Here is a 16,102-nt window from a genome sequence, read left to right on the forward strand (position 1 = left end):
ATTGCAGTTATGAATTAAAAAATTCAGAATCCGATGACTCAGGTTTTAAGAATTGTGCTTTCCTTACTCATAATTTAGTTTGGTTCCCTACCAAAACTAAACCCTGAATTTACTTTAGACCTTTCCCTTTTTTTTTACTCAATTTGTACTTATTTTGTATAGGGTTAATTGGCAATAAGATGCCAAGCCATGGAGGATGGCATAACATCTGTAATAATAAAATCTCATTATGTATAAAATAGAATGTAGACCCTCCGTGTGATCTAGAAACAGAAACAGGCAGCCAGTCAGAAATTACTGTAACTACTCTTCTTGCCCGAAGAGAAACGTGACAGAGCCACATGTAATTTCTCCCTGCAAGCACAGATTTGATGTGGCCAGTCTTAAAGAATGGCTAATTTCCAGGTAACTTGCTATGTACACGTATCCATAGTTCCATGCAGCAGTTTGCAGGAGGAAGCATGCGTGTGAGCAAAGCACATTTCCCCGTCAGCAGACTGGATGCCACTGAAGTCCCTTTCAGGCCTCTAGGTAATTCTCTGAGTAGGACGCGGTCTTACAATTTTATTAAGTATAGAATAAGAGTGCTCATTATTGTCTCAAAGTGTCATGAAAGAGCTTATCGTTATGCATGTGTGGGAGAGTAACGTTAAAATTACAGTGGAACTTCTTAGGGTTTCTCATTCTTTAGTAACAAATGCATTATTGAATGCAGAAGCTTAAGATTTCTCTGATTTTGGAAATGAAAATGTTTAAAAGAGGAGGGAACTAGTCTTAGGAAGAAAAAAGAGGGAATGAAAGTGTCTTATTGGCTCAAATTCAAAGCACTTTTATTCAAAGTACTCTTATTCAAATATTGTCCATTTTGTGACTCTCCAAGGTCTTAAATTAAATGACCTGACAATTTTGCTTCAGGGCTCAGCAAACAGGGTCTACAACCCAATACCCGTTGCTTGGCAGGAACGTCTTAGGATTGTCAATAATAGTTATTTGGATTTTGCTAGTAACATTAAAGTTTGTGTCCCAGGTTACAGAAAGCCGAACAGTCTCTCTGAATGCTGGTTTTAGCCAGATGCCCCGGGTTTGTACCTCTCACTTGCTGGAATTGATTTTATAAGTCCTATATTAAGTGGAACAGTAGCATCTCAGGAAAATATTGTAAGCTTGTATTAAATCAGTTTTTTTTAAACACTGAGGGAACCATCCTTGTACTTCTATAACAAAATCCCACAATTTACAAATTTAGTACAGTTGGTGACCTGTCCATTCAGCAGTCTTATCTTCAAATTTGTTCAGGAACATAAATAGTCACGGCAAATATTTTGGGTCCTGCTTGGTGCTATATGAGGTCATTACCTTTTCATTCAGTGGCTGACACAAATTTTTATTTTAATTCCTTTGTTCGGACCTAATCTAAAATTTTCCCCAAAGTTCCTGACTAGAGAACACAAAAGGAAAACTGGAAAAGCTTCCACTTTGATGCCATTTCTTTCAAGCTGACAAAAGTAAAGCAGAGGAGATTACTCCAGTCATAAGGCAAGAAGTTCTGCCCAGTAACCCCGGCTTAGAGACCTCAACAAGAATGATGTGAGATCCTTGAGTTTATTTGCTGTTGCTGCCTTAATGAGATATGAAACCATGCGACAGAAAGCAGATCTAACTGCTATACTGTAACAAATTTTCCACTAGGGAAATGGAAAGTATGTAATATATAGTGGAACATCATCAAGAAAATGGGTAACAAGCATCCTCAGCTTACTCTACTGAACAGCTAATGGAAACACGAGATCAAATCTCCTTTGGAAGAAATAGGATTAAACATGGGTTTTCTCCTGGATTAATTCAGTGACTTCTGGCTGGGGTAAAACAACTCTCTTCCTTCATTAGTTTTGTAAATCTAAACCTAAATTCAGCCGAAATCATCTGGTGAATTGGGATTTATTTATCAAAATAAAAATTTTGCTGTCGTCTCCTTGAAGATGTAATCAATTAGTCCAGGTAGGGCATCACTACTTTCTGGAAAGTCAGCATGTACAATCTGCCTATCAGGAGGTAATCTTCGAGATTTAATAAAGACAAAAGTATAACTTTTCCAAGCCTTACAGAATAACGTATTCCAAAGCAGATTGAAAATACAACAAATTAATTAATTTTGGTAAGTTACTTAGAATTATATAAACAGGATTCAAAAAAATGTCAAAATAATATATGATTTATCACAGAAAAAAACACTGAAAAAAAAGAAGCTCAAGGTTCTCTCACCCATAATTTTGGATGTTGACCTTATACATACAATCAACACAGTACTTCACATACAGCTTTGTATTGCTTTGCCACGGAAGCCCTCATCCACCCTCTGTCTTGGTGATCAGTTTGGTATTTTTCTTGTGAGTCTCCCAGCTGGGAAAAGTAGCCTATGAATGAAGATTAAAAAAATCGAGTATTTGAAAAAAAAGAACGAAGACGGTAGCTTCTGGTGTGCTAATTCAGTGACTGTCAGCTGGCAGAGAGCTGACAACTCTTTTCCTAGAAATTCCTTGCAAGACATGAAGCACATACTCTCTCCAGGAATAGTCTGTTAGTGCTATACCAATTTCCTCTCCTTTTATCTTCGGCAATTGCATAGTCAGAGTTATGAACTCTGATATATGAATGGTATTCTAATAATGAATGGGAATATCTTGCCTAGTGAGGCACTACAAAGATCCACGAATTTTTGATGTTCCTGCGTTTGCATAATGTGACTATAATGTCAGAACAGTGAAATTACTGCAAAACAAACTCACACCTCCTCTGAAACACAACACTGGGATATGAAGATGTCTCATGACGCTGGTGTTGTGCTCTAAGTAATCTTTTTTATCACGCTATAGAGCCGCACCTAGCACAGTGAATGAGGTTGGGATGCTTCTGGATCCTTCTAGTCTTTGTGCAGTTCACTCATACGGACATATAATTTAATACAAATTTCTGGTTTTGGGGAGTTTACTTCCTCCTAGGGCTAGCATTTCTAAGGGGCACAGGATACCACCGGGTAAACACAGATTTGAGTTAGCACAATTAGGAGCCATTTCACTTACTATTAAGAATTCAATGCTCATATTTTATGACTGCTGTTTGTTTCTTGGAATGTTAGATTTATATTCTCTTGTGGACTAGTTTTAGGGTACTGCCCTCAAACTCTGGAAAAGGCTGGTAGCTAGGAGAGTGTTATGTGAGCCAAATTATCCCTGGCATAACTAACAGGGTTGATATGAGAGATGAATTGGGCCCTATGTCTCTTTACTGTAGGGAATACTTTCTCTCCAGCCAACGTAACAGCTGCAGTGTGCTTGTGACTTTAAAAAAAAAAAAAAGCTTGCTTTTTTGGCAGAGTGAGTGCACATGCCTTTGTCTTCACAGTACAGTAATTGTTATTTTTCTGAATGATTTGTATCACTTGCACATGTCAGGTTAGAAGCTTTTTTTTTTTCTCGTGCGCTCTTCTTTTCTTGTGCTGTGACCTACACTTGCCTCCCCTTGAAAGCTGAAATTCCCCCAGCTGATACCACAAGTGCACTCTGCTGATGGAGCACAAAGACGGGGTGAAGTTCAGAGCGGGATTCCTGCCCCAGGGTCAGCGGAAAGCACAGAGCAGTCTGCCAGGTTCTGTCCTGGGACACCGAGCCCTGGTACAGCCGCGGTGCTTGCACACCGCTGGGTGTGATACCTTGTAGCTGGCATACACCTCTTTGCTTTCCTTCCTGGGGAGTTTGTAAGGATATTAAAGCGCTTGTCTTCACTTATAACACAAATAAATCATTTAATCAATCACGAGCTTCTTAAATTAGCAGCTATGACTGCCTGGCATATATTTAGTTGTTTGCAAATAACACTGCCTTTTGCCAGTAAGTTAGTATTTCATAGAAAATACTGCAAAATATTTCATATTGAAAATAATTCAGGATCTCAAAAAAAGCTACGGGAAGCAAGCTCCAATTACATGGTGTGGTACACAGTACCATTCAGTCTCTATGTAAGCCTATACTTCACAGGATAAAACTTGGAAAAAGACTTCATGTTAAGTAATATAAAAGTAATGAACTTTCAGTTACCTTTGATTAAGGGAAGAGTAAATGTGCAGACATTAACCTTAGAGTAAGTCACCATTGTCAAACAACTATTATAGTGTAAATGTATACATACTGTAGGAAAAAAAACCAATGCTTTTTTCCAGAAGAACTTTTGAATCTGCCTAAGAATGAAAAATATTTTTATATCAAACTGTGAATCCACTTACAATATAGTTCAAAATGCCTACAGATTTCTAATGGTTTCTGTAAAATTTCCTTGACTTCACTGCCTTTAAATTCTGTGGGTTCACAGAATGACCTACAAGGTTACCCTGAATTGCCCCCCCATGCCCTGGTCTCCTCAGTACCCACACTGCACACACACTAACCGGCTCCTGGGCTCCCGCTGGAGTGATCAGGCTGGCTGAGGGGACAGTCCACTCCAGCTCCACCCAGCGAGGGTCGATGAGACCATGCCAGGGGTAGCTTCCCAGCTCACCCCAGAACATCTCCAGCAGCATCCCTGCTGTCCTCACACCTTCACCCATCTTTACGCACTACTCCAATGCTCACAGACCTTCCCATCCTGCTCTCAAGACTGAGAAGACATTAGAACTGTGCTATCCAGGGTAGGGTGGTGTTTTTTTTAAAAATTCATATTTGACTGGTGATAATTTAATTTCAAATGCCCTTTATTTGGACCCTATGGTCATTTAGCCTCTATTTCACTCATGTTGGTGACAATACATTTGTATTTCATTGCAACATATATGCTGTCCTTGTGTACTGTGGGGGTCTCATGGCTAGATCTTCCTCTCCCCTCCCAGACCCTGGAGCTGCAGCTGGGCTGGTGGGTGGACAGACACTGTGGAAAGGAAGCTGAGGACCAGGCAGGATGGTGTGGGGTAAGGCTAAGGAGCAGAGAGCGGGGTGGAGGATGGGGAGAACAGCGTTGGACCGACGTGGACTTTAAGTCATTTGGAGTATGTCCAAAGTCCTTGCTGAAAGGCAGTCTTTGATAGCGTTTTGATGGATGACGATGCTGGCCCTGAGGCTCACAAGAAAAGGCAAAGCTGCCTGCAGTGGCATCCAGGAACAGCCCAGCTCTCCCCCCACACACCGATTCACCTGCAGCCCCTGTCCCTCCAACAGCCCCAGCTTCAGCCGCCGACTGCAAACGGAGCTGTGCAGGAGGCATGGCGGGGTGCAGATGGCAAGGGCCATGGGACAGGCATTGAGCCAGGCTCGCTTCAAGGCTCAGCATCTGGGCAAGGCCAACCCACTCCAGACAACACTAGCCTTGATCAATGGTGCCAGGGGTCAGGTGGCTCCGTGGTGTGTGTATATATATATATATATGGTATAAATAAAACCTCCAGGATGCCTCAGGATAAGCATCAGATAAAGTGATGAATAACAGAAGTGACGGCAAACTGGGCAGACTTGTGCAATGGGTTTAGCGTCCTGACAAGAACAGTAAGTAAAGAGCCTGAAGGATTGATTTAAATTGGATTCCACAAGAAAGGAAAGTGACAATATATAATAATAAGGAAGTAAAATATATAATTCATATAGTCTCCATTTCCAAATAAAATTTGTTCATAAGTCTTTTTATAATTTCACTTACTCAAATGTTGCCTTTGCCTTTTCCGAACAGCTGCTACCATTTTCCACTTTGTGATTTTCAGTCAAAACCACTTACAAAAGACCACTTCAATAAAATGGAGGCAAAAACAAGTTAAAGGATTTAATAGCTAGTCTGTGGTAGGTTGTACTGGACCTAAGGAAGAAATTCATTAACTACTTAATGCACATTTTTACAAATCCTACGCTTTTATCTGGTGAGCCTTATCTACTGCAGCATATTAAGTGTACAATACAAATATTTGAATAATGATGACATAATTGCAATCCGGTTTGTCCATGCAATCCTAGCGAAACCCCGAGGAAGGCAAGTGGTTTCAGTGAGCACAGAATATCCTTGTCTTTCATTCACTTGCAGAGTAATTGGCACAACATGCTTCATTCCAAACATATCCGCTGAAAGAGATAAGTGAAAAGAATAAACAATGTAAATAGATGGATTTATTTCACTAATGTAGGAGGCATTTTAAAGGCAACTGTTCAATAGCAAGCGTTAACATCAGTGCAGATTTAATGAAGTCAGAATACATAAAATTGCTGAGGACTGCATTTGCAGATGTAAACCGGCATAGTTCCACTGCCTTAGCTGGAACTTTCCCAGTCTATAACTTCTTGTCTTGAAAAATCTTATCTAATATTCGCAGTTGCTTGTCCTTTCTTCCTTTTCTGTTTCTTTGTAGCCTAAGACTATTTTCTCCTGATTTCCACCCCCCTTTTTCCTTTGTTTCATAGAGTCACAAAATAATCTGGGCTGGAAGGAACCTCTGGAGGTCACCTAGGCGAACCTCCTGCTCAAAGCGGGGCTAACTTCAAAGTTAGTTCAGGTTGCTCGTGGTTTCCCTGTCCAGTTGAGTTTTGAGTATCTACAAGATTGGAGACTGCACAACCTCCCTGACTCCTTATTCCAGTGCTCAACTCCTCATTTGAATTTTTATTTTTAATATTTCATTACGTATTTTTACAGTTCTGCTCCTTTAAACAGCTTCCATAATTCTCCAACTTGGTTTCATCCTTGTGCCTGCCTCCATCTCTCTACCCTTAAAGTTGAAGCAAACATACTATTTCCATGCTTTCTGAATATTTTGATGTACTTATATTTCTTCACAACAGAAATACACCCCTTCCTTTGATATACAGGGTTATATTTACTCCTCACAAGATTCAAACTGATGCCATATGGGTAGAGGTCAGGTTGGATGACCGCAGCTTATTGCCCAAAGCCATTCAGGTAATGTGAATACTAGTAGAACTGCCTAAAAAACCCTTCTTATTTCTCCTTTGCTCCTGCACAGCTAATTCATCTTGCATTTGAAAATCAGACTTGTGACCAGTACCTGTAGAGCTCCAGTGGTTTCTGAAAGCCTGGTGTTTGCTAAATATATAAAGGTGTTGGATTTGAATGCCTGACATTGCCTCAATCACCAGATTCACCTTTGGAAGTTGACTTTTTGTTAAGGACGAAAGTTTGAAAAAAAAACCACGCAAAAAAATTGGTTCAGTTGTTTTTTGAGCAATAGTCCTGTGGCACTGCCAGGAGCTATTGGAACAACACTGGCAATGTAAATAAATGTTGCCAATTTTAAATTGCTCTAAACAGTCAATCTTTAGACAGAGATGGACCTTCAGTGTTTACTACAGAAGGAACTATAGAAGGTATAGAAGGTCTTTAGAAGAGCTGGTGTTCTGTTCTAATGGAGAATACAGGGAAAGTTAAGCACATTAAAATGTGATTTCAGAAAAGTAATCGTATTGTTTTTAAAATATTCACATTTTGAAGTAAACATTGCCTTTCTAAAATACTGGAAATAGATACGTAAATGCATGCATAAATTGTTAAAAAATTTGAATCATCTGCTTATATTTGCTTTGAAGCAGGCTACAATGAGGCTTTGTGCCTGAATTGAGAACATTAAACTCTGTCTTCCCTGATGCTTAATGCTTCTGCTCAGTTTTAGAAAAATAATTTTGTAAATCACAAACAAGTGAAACATCATATCTTACTCGGTGGGTATTTGGTTATACTTAATGAAATAATGCCGATTTACTTCACCATTGATGACGGTTTAAGTTCACTAAGGAAGGAGATAACTTGCTGTGCTCTGACTGCTATTTCAGTAAGCGAGATTCAAAAAATGTGGCAACTTCGCATTTGCTGGAGACGTGCAAAGGCATGAGCAACAATTGCTCCTCTAAATTTGATTTGTTTCCATTATTCATGCTTCTCACAACAGTCATTAAAACTGAAGCACTCATCCTTCAACTTTGCTCTACTACTATGTGAGAACCCCATGTGTTAGCTTTCTGTAACAGAACACCCCAACATACTAAAATAATCTTCATGCTTCTGTGTCGGTGAGGATGGAGATCTCTCCACTCATCTCCTGTTCTTTCTCACCACCCAATGCTCAGAGCTGGAGTTTTGTTTACCTCTCATGATCAGTCTTCTCCAGTGTAAGTAGTTTAAAAGAAATAGCTTGGAAGTCTCACTTCATTTGTTGGATAACTTTGACACTCATGGTATTTGGAGACATGGGCTTTCTGTTTGTTCTCACTTTGCAGAAGTCTTCAGATTTCAAATATATGTTTCTTGACATATAGCAGTGCTTATCAGGGACCCATGTAGAGAAAACCGTTTAATATGCATCTGAGAGCTGCCATCTTCAGACTATTCAAGAAGACAACTCAGTATTCCCAACAAGACTCAATATTCTCAAGATTCTGCTGGTTAGATATACCAATATACTTTGGACAAATCCAGACATCCCTTCTACAGTCCTGGACTCTGACAGGGGACATCTAACTTTGCTCTCGCAGTGAAGGTTCTTCTGGTACTACTCACCTTCATTCAAAGCCTGATCAGTGCATTCCCTCATTTCAGGTGAAGAAAATGTGTCCTTCAACTCCATTTTCTACCTTACGAGATTCCTAAAATAGCAGATGAGTCAGATCACAAAACAGCCTTGAGACACAAAAGACACTTCAAGCTCAAAGGCCACCCTTGAGACCATTTTGCCTTTGACAGACTGGTTATTGACTTGGTCTTGTACCCCAGTAAGAACAGGGGAAGAGGCTGGATGAGCTCAGTTCCACCTGTGCATTGACACCTCCAGCCGTGCAATAACCAGGTTATCGCCTCTGAAGTTGTTCACGCTGTCTTGGCCACCAGCGCACCGATGAACAAATGCACTGAACACAGTACCTGCCGAGATTATACACAGCTCTGGTTAAACCCTGTATCTGACTTAGTTTTTGCTGAAGAAGGCAAGAAAAGATGGAGACAAAGTGCTTAATAAAGAGAAGACAAAAGGAATATTTAAAAAAAAGTTGTATGTACATTGCATGTTTTCTGGAGAGCATTGGTGGCTGAATAGACAGATGTCTCTGCCTGCATTGACTAGAACCCATCCAGCTTAGAAACCTGGCTCACCATAGGCATCTACATTGTAGATATTTTCACGTAGATGGACGACGCTAAAAGTGGTTCCCCTACCTTCAACACTGATTAGTCATCAACTAAATGGACTCTCCAACTTGGGGAATTTCTAGTTCAAAGCTAGATTACTGCCCCCCAGCCCCCAAAGATGTAGGTTTAATCACAGCTATGAAAACGAGATTTGAGGACCAAACAACTCAAAACTACATTTAATTAAAACAAATTTCAGAACTGCCTCCTTTTCCTGAAAAGGAACCATTGCACTCATACACCAATTGCCAGAGTATGGCCCCCAAACAATGGCTTTTCAGTGAGGCCTGATAATCCCTGCTCCATGTGAAGGGTAGAGGGCTCCCCGAGTGCTGGTACAAGCAGGTTTATGAAGACTTTGCCTGGACAGAGTAAGCAGGGGGGAGCCGGTATGAAAACAAGTCCTGTCTGGGGACACCATGGTGTCAGGCTCTGCCTTGGGATCTCTGTTCTTCGAAGCCAACATGCAGAGGGAGGTGGTTGATGAGGTGCCTGGAGGTGACACTCTGACTGAGGGCACACCCTGGGCTGCCTTGGTCCTTCTCAGGGTGAATTTGACATTGCCCAGCTTCTCAGAAGTCATAGAATCATAGAATGGTTTGGGTTGGAAGGGACCTTGAAGATCATCCAGTTCCACCCCCCCTGCCATGGGCAGGGACCCCTCCCACTAGACCAGGCTGCTCAAAGCCCCATCCAGCCTGGCCTTGAACACTTCCAGGGATGGGGCATCCACAGCTTCCCTGGGCAACTTGTTCCAGTGCCTCAGCACCCTCACAGTAAAGAACTTCTCCCTGATATCTAATCTAAATCTACTCTCTTCCAGTTTGAAGCCACTACCCCTTGTCCTACCCCTACCCCTACCCCACATGCCCTGGTAAAAAGTCCTCCCCATCTTTCTTGTGGGCCCCTTCAGATAATGGAAGGCTGCGATAAGGTCTCCCTGGAGCCTTCCCTTCTCCAGGCTGAACAACCCCAACTCTCTCAGCCTGTCCTCAGAGGGGAGGTGCTCCAGCCCTCGGATCATCTTCTTGGCCCTCCTCTGGACTTGCTCCAATAGTTCTGTGTCCTTCCTGTCCTGAGGACTCCAAAGCTGGACATAGTACTCCAAGTGGGGTCTCACGAGAGCGGAGTAGAGGGGGAGAATCACCTCCCTCGCCCTGCTGCCCATCCTTCTTTTGATGCAGCCCAGGATGCGGTTGGCTTTCTGGGCTGCGAGTGCCCATTGCAGGCTCATCTTGAGCTTCTGCTCCACCAGCACCCCTAAGTCCTTTTTTTCCCCTTAAATGACACCTCTCTCGGGCCCTAACACCAGCTGCACCGGCTGAGGGGGCAGCAAGCGGTGGGACGGGTCGCCGGGCCGCCCCAGCCCGCCTCGGGGGTGCTGAGGGCCCGGCCCGGGCGGGCGGTGCCTGAGGGGGAGGCGGGGGGAAGGGGGCTGCCGCCGCCATTGGGCAGCTCCTGCCCCGGGGGGCGGGCCGGGCCCCGGGCCCCGCTTTGAAGTGGGGGTGCGTGGATGGCCCCCGCCTGAGGGCAGCTGGGCATCTCCGCGCCTTCTCGCCGGCGGCGGGGGCCGGGGCGAGGGAAGGCGGAGGAAGGAAGGGACGGACGGGAAGGGCCGCCCTCGCCCACCCCCGGGCGGCGGCGAGGGAGCTGTGGGGAGCGGAGGCGAGGGGCTGGGAGGAGACGCGGCGCGGTCGCGGGGCGGCTTCCACCCCGTGAGGGGAGTGCGGAGGCGGCGGGACGGCGAGGCGGGGTCGCGGGGAGCCATGGAGGAGCCGCGGGGTGCGGGGCCGGCCCAGGCGGCCGGCGGCCGCTGAGGCGGCGGCCCGGGGGCGCCGGGGACACGGCCGCCGCGGAGCGAGCCATGCGGGTGGCGAGGTGGCTGGCGGGTCTGCTGTGCCCCCTCTCCCTGCTCGTCGCCCACGCGTGGGGAGTCCGCTTCCACCCGGGACAAGGTAAACACGCGGCAACAAAGGCGGTGGGTCCTGGCCGTGCCCTACGGGGCAGCCGCCGCCGTTCCCCCGGCCGCGGGCGGGCAGGCGGGAGCGTTTCCTCACGGCGGGGTTTGGGGGACAGCGGGGCGGCCGTCGGTGCTCGGCGGTGGCGGGGCCGGAGCGGGGTGTTGCCGGTCGCGCCGCAGGCAGGTCCCCAACCCCACCTCCCCCCGGCCCCGCTCCTGTCACTAGCCCCCTGGCGAGGGCAAGGGGTGCGGTGGCAGGAGCCGTGTGGCTGCGAGCGGAGGTCGCCTCCGTGCTGCCGGGGTCAGGCTGAGCTTCTCGCTTTCCGCCGCAGAGACGTGGGTGAAGCAGCTCTCCTCCTACGAGATCGTCACACCTGTCCGAGTGAACGAGTTCGGAGAAGTTTTCCCTCCCACGCGTCACTTCAGCAGGAGGAAAAGGAGCTCGGAGGCACCGCTGGAGCCCACGGCTTTCCGGAGGCATTACCAGCTCAGCGCCTACGGGCAGTTCTTCCAGCTCAACCTGAGCGCCGACGCGGGTTTCCTGGCCGCTCAGTACACCGTGGTGCACGCAGGGGCCCCGCAGAAGCCGTCCTCCCCCGATCTGCGCCACTGCTTCTACCGCGGGCATGTCAATGCCCAGGAGATGCACACGGCCGTCTTCAGCATCTGCGGTGGCTTGGTAAGCATGCGGGTTACTTCCCCCTGTCTCCATTCATGTTCTTCTCCTTCCCGAAAGAAATGTAGTGGGGTGCCTTTGCCGCAGAGCTGAGCTGGAAGTTCTCGGGCATCGTTCCAAGTAGTTGGTCATGAAAAGTCTTGGCATCGGCAGTTTGCAGTCATGATGATACTTTTTTGGCGGGATATACAAATGCTGCTTTCAAAGGATCTATTGCTGGCCTGTAGTAGAATTGGTTGATGTAACTCTTGACACCAAGAGCATTATAATGGAGGAAAAAACATTCCTCAGAAACACAGTAAGCTTTTGTTTTGACAAAATGATGCTGATAGTTGGCATCAGTTATGTGTTTGTAGCTTTATAGATATACTGTATGGTTGTGAGTGAGGAATAATGGTACTTGATGAGAGAAGAACTAGTGTTGATATTTTTCTTCCTCTGCTTTCAGCAATGCTGTAGAGGTGTGTCATGTTCTAGTAGGTGTGCAGCAGTGCTCTCTAATCACGTTTCTGTTGAAAGTGAGTGGGAAGCTTCCTACTAACTTTAGTGGGACTGTGTCTATAAAATGCTTTTTAAGAACTGAATTGAGCAAACAAATCAAAACTCCATTGCCATACATTCTTTACTTATTCCTTGATAGCATTCCATATGTCTTCCAAAGTAATAATGAAGAAACAGCATCACACAACTGTCTATCAAAACAGTTGTACTGTGTTGCTACATCTTATAGTTTTGTGTCTAGAGACAAGAAGATTGATATCTAGTGCCTTACCATGTCATGGTTCTTTGAATTCCTGAGGACAAGTATGTGTGACATGCGCATTGTAAAAATATGATGTAAGTATTGTAAAGTATTGTAAATACTACTGTGAATTTACGTTGAAGTTGTTCCATGTTTTTTGCAGTTACTCAGGAAGGTAAAGGTGCAAGGTGCACTTTTAATTTTGGGGAATGAAAAAATCCAGTTTCGTATTCTAGTTTCTTTCTAGTAGCCCATAGGAGATAGAATGGAGATGGCTGGATGCATGCAGGAGGGTGTAATGTGTATTAAAAGAAGGTGATACACATGATGGAAAAGAAGGTCAGAAATAATTGGTACTTGAGAGAGATGCCTCTGTTGTCTAGTGCTTATTCTTGGATATGTGGCTATATGTCACCTTGTCTTCGGGCCAAGGCCTGTAGGCTTGGGCTAGTCCTTGGAAATCACTGGAGAAGCAAGCATTCAAAACCAGTAATTCTATATTAATGGAAGTTTTGCCAATATATCTTGCTCTAGAAATGTCTGTCATTGGTTCTTGTCTGCATTATAAAAAAACCCAACTCAAACTTGTACCAACCCCCCCAATATGTTGCATTCCTAACTCACAGAGGGAGTAGGAAAGAGGAGGAATCACAAATACCTCTTTTCGTTTTTTTCCTCATGTTTCATGTTGTAGATGTAGTAGATGCTCATGTACCAGGGTGTTGAGAATAGTGTCATACCCATACACATGAGAAGTCTTAAAAGCTTCTCTTTTCATAACTTTTTTTGCCTGTTTTAATTCTGTCCCTGCAAAACATCAATTTCATTACTTGAAGGGACAACATGCACTGAAAATAATTTTTTCTGAAAAACGTGCACTTACTGCACTTACAAGTTTTCTCAACTACCTATTATTTAGCAGTTCTCAAACTCCTCAGCACATGACTCTCTTCTTTGTCAAAATTTGACTGTCTCACTTCTCTTGTGTCTCTCTCTGTGTCTCTACTTTTATGATCTGCATCATGTATACTTCTGCTTGGAAATCCCTGAGTGCCTTTAAACTCAGCCTTTGCCTCTTCTAGATGAGCCTTGTGAACTTTCACTGCAGCTTCCAGCAGGACTCTGTGTCCTCTGTCATTGCCTGGCTTACAGAGCACCTGGTTTGAGCTACCAGCAAAAGCCTTGCTTTTGCTGTTATGGTGTTCTCAGGACCTTCTCTCACTGCTCATTTCACTCCCAGGCAGACACAGCCTTGCAGAGGGTATGTAGTGTAGGCAGCATTATGGCTGCTTTCCCCTTCACTAATGAAGCTGGTGAGGTTTTCGGAAGAGGAACCAGGGCCTTGCATGGGTGCTGGTGCACTTTTTGTGGGACATGCCTATAAGTACCTCAGGGAGGGATTGTGTGGGGATGAAGAGGAGGTCATAGCCAGCTGGTTGCCTATATCCACACATAGTATCCTCCAACCTGACTCAGAGCCTTCAGTCTTAATGTTCTTCCTCATCCTTGTGGGTCTAAAGTGTTAGACTCTTCATGTGACTGCCAGGGGAGACAACGTTTTTGGAGTCCAGAGAAGAATGGATGTGAAAGGAGGGAGATCTTGTCCTCTCTGAATGTTCTTCCAGGTGGGGAAGCTTTTTAAAATTCCATTGCTTTGTGCCTTCAACAAATGTACTCACAAAAAGAAGCTAGTCAGTTATTGCTCTTCTATTGAATAGGACCGTGCTTCATGAATACATGCAAAGATTTAAGTGTGACTGCTGCTGTGGTAGGATACTACTTATTGTGAGTGAGACAGTAGAGTCTAGACTAGTGACTTGGTAGCCCTGTATTATATATATTTTAATCATAGAATAGTTTGGGCTGGAAGGGACCTTAAAAGATCATCTAGTCCAACCCCCCTGCAACGAGCAGGGACATAATTAACTAGATGAGATTGCTCAGAGCATCCTCCAACCTGACCTTGAATGTTTCCAGGGATGGGGCATCTGCCACCTCTCTGGGCAACCTGTTCCAGGGTCTCACCACTGTCATCATAAAAAATTTCTTCCTTCTATCTAGTCTGAATCTACCCTCTTTTAGTTTAAAGCCGTTACCCTTTGTCCTATCGCAACAGGCCCTGCTAAAAGGTTTGTACCCGTCTTACCTGCAGGCAGTAAAATCCCTTCTCTTTGTAGGATCCATTTTCTTCAATGCTGAACCTGGTGTATGGAAATTAAAATAGAAGAGATTGCTTTGAACTATTAGGCGTAATTTTACCTGCCAGCTTTGCAAATATCAGGTAGTTGCCGTAGACCAATGCTGTAAAAGCTAGTGAGGAAACAAGGTTGTGGATAAAAAGGTACAGGAAATTTAACAATGGAATTTTAAAAACTGCTCTGAGGATATGCCTGAGTGATCTGAAGTTAAACCTGGTACTTGGGTTCACTTTATCCTGTAGGCATCTATCCCCAAGCTCTGTGCTGCCTTCATTCACAGCTTCACTCCTGCTTCCCAAGTGCCTTCTTTTCTCTTTTGCATTATGAAGTTGAGTGTGTTCTCCCCCTCAAGCTCTGCTTCTCTCTTCACCCTCAGTGAAGCCTTTTTCCAAGTGTGCCAAGAACGTGTACAACCCCGAGTACCCATGGAGCATTGCTTAATGGCTCCTGACACCCTGTATGCAGTTTTGTTGTGTTACATTTCAGAGCATGCCCTGGGTTCAGGGATGCAAATGGCAAAGGGAGGTTAGAAGGTCAGCGGGGAGTCTGTAGTAATTGCGAGGAGGGAGTGTGTAATTAGGGAAGCTTGGGATGCCGTCAAAGGCAGAAGGTCATTTGGAGTGATGGCCTGGGTACCTAGTTGAACATCTGATCACATACAGGCATATTTCTTGCATCTTTAGAGTAATTTTGGAAATTTCACACTTTATTTCACTCTATTTTCTTAAGTTCTATATTTTTTTTTTTCTCTTACTGCATTGGTCAATTAGAGCTTCCTACAAACATGGGAAACAAGATCTGCTGAGGATGTCCCTGGATGCATGTAGGCTAGAGACCTCTCAAACATTATCTGGAGAGCAAAACAGAAGTAAAAAAAAAAAAAAAAAAAATTCAATTTTGAGAACATTGGGCTTACAAGTTAATTGACAAATACAAGCAAATACCAGGGAATAAAGTACCTAAAAATGAGGGAGCTATCACCATTTATAACTAGATCAAGCCTTCAATTCCTACCAGGCCCCTATCTGAAGAACAGAGCTTTGTTTTTATTTGTTTTAATCCTGAATGACTGCTATAAAAACAGTTTGTTTAGTCCTTTGAGAAGCCTGCTGTTCTTTCATGGAGGTCAGGAATGTGATGACCGATGCTGAGGATAGTTAAAATCAGGTTTTGTGAGCTGGGGGAATGCCAAAGTGCCAAAGGTGGTTTGTGTGGCCCTACTGTGAGAGAGGAAAAGGTAAGAAAGGAGGAAACATGCATCTTTTTGGGTGTACAGTCTCTGGTGCATAGAGCAATTTCACATGCTCACTGACTAGCAAAAGTTAGGAGTAGGAAAGTATGCATAAATCTGTTCTTGCATGGATTTG

General features: G+C 44.3%; 1 protein-coding gene across 5 annotated transcripts in view; it reads left to right on the plus strand.

Moving 5' to 3' along the window:
• The first annotated feature begins 10,655 nt into the window (after positions 1-10,655).
• The window catches only part of ADAMTS20 (ADAM metallopeptidase with thrombospondin type 1 motif 20), a 103,231-nt gene continuing 97,784 nt past the window's right edge, over positions 10,656-16,102 (plus strand). For all 5 annotated transcript variants that reach the window (XR_008463624.1, XM_054184447.1, XM_054184441.1 and 2 more), the window contains exons 1-2: positions 10,656-11,114; positions 11,452-11,798. Coding sequence is in view for 4 of the 5 variants with exons in the window: in XM_054184447.1 (XP_054040422.1) it covers positions 11,024-11,114; positions 11,452-11,798 (438 nt within the window). In the remaining variant the exon portion in view is untranslated. The remainder of the gene's footprint in view (positions 11,115-11,451; positions 11,799-16,102) is intronic.

This window comes from Rissa tridactyla, chromosome 1, assembly GCF_028500815.1.
Source record: "Rissa tridactyla isolate bRisTri1 chromosome 1, bRisTri1.patW.cur.20221130, whole genome shotgun sequence".
Lineage (NCBI taxonomy): Eukaryota > Metazoa > Chordata > Aves > Charadriiformes > Laridae > Rissa > Rissa tridactyla.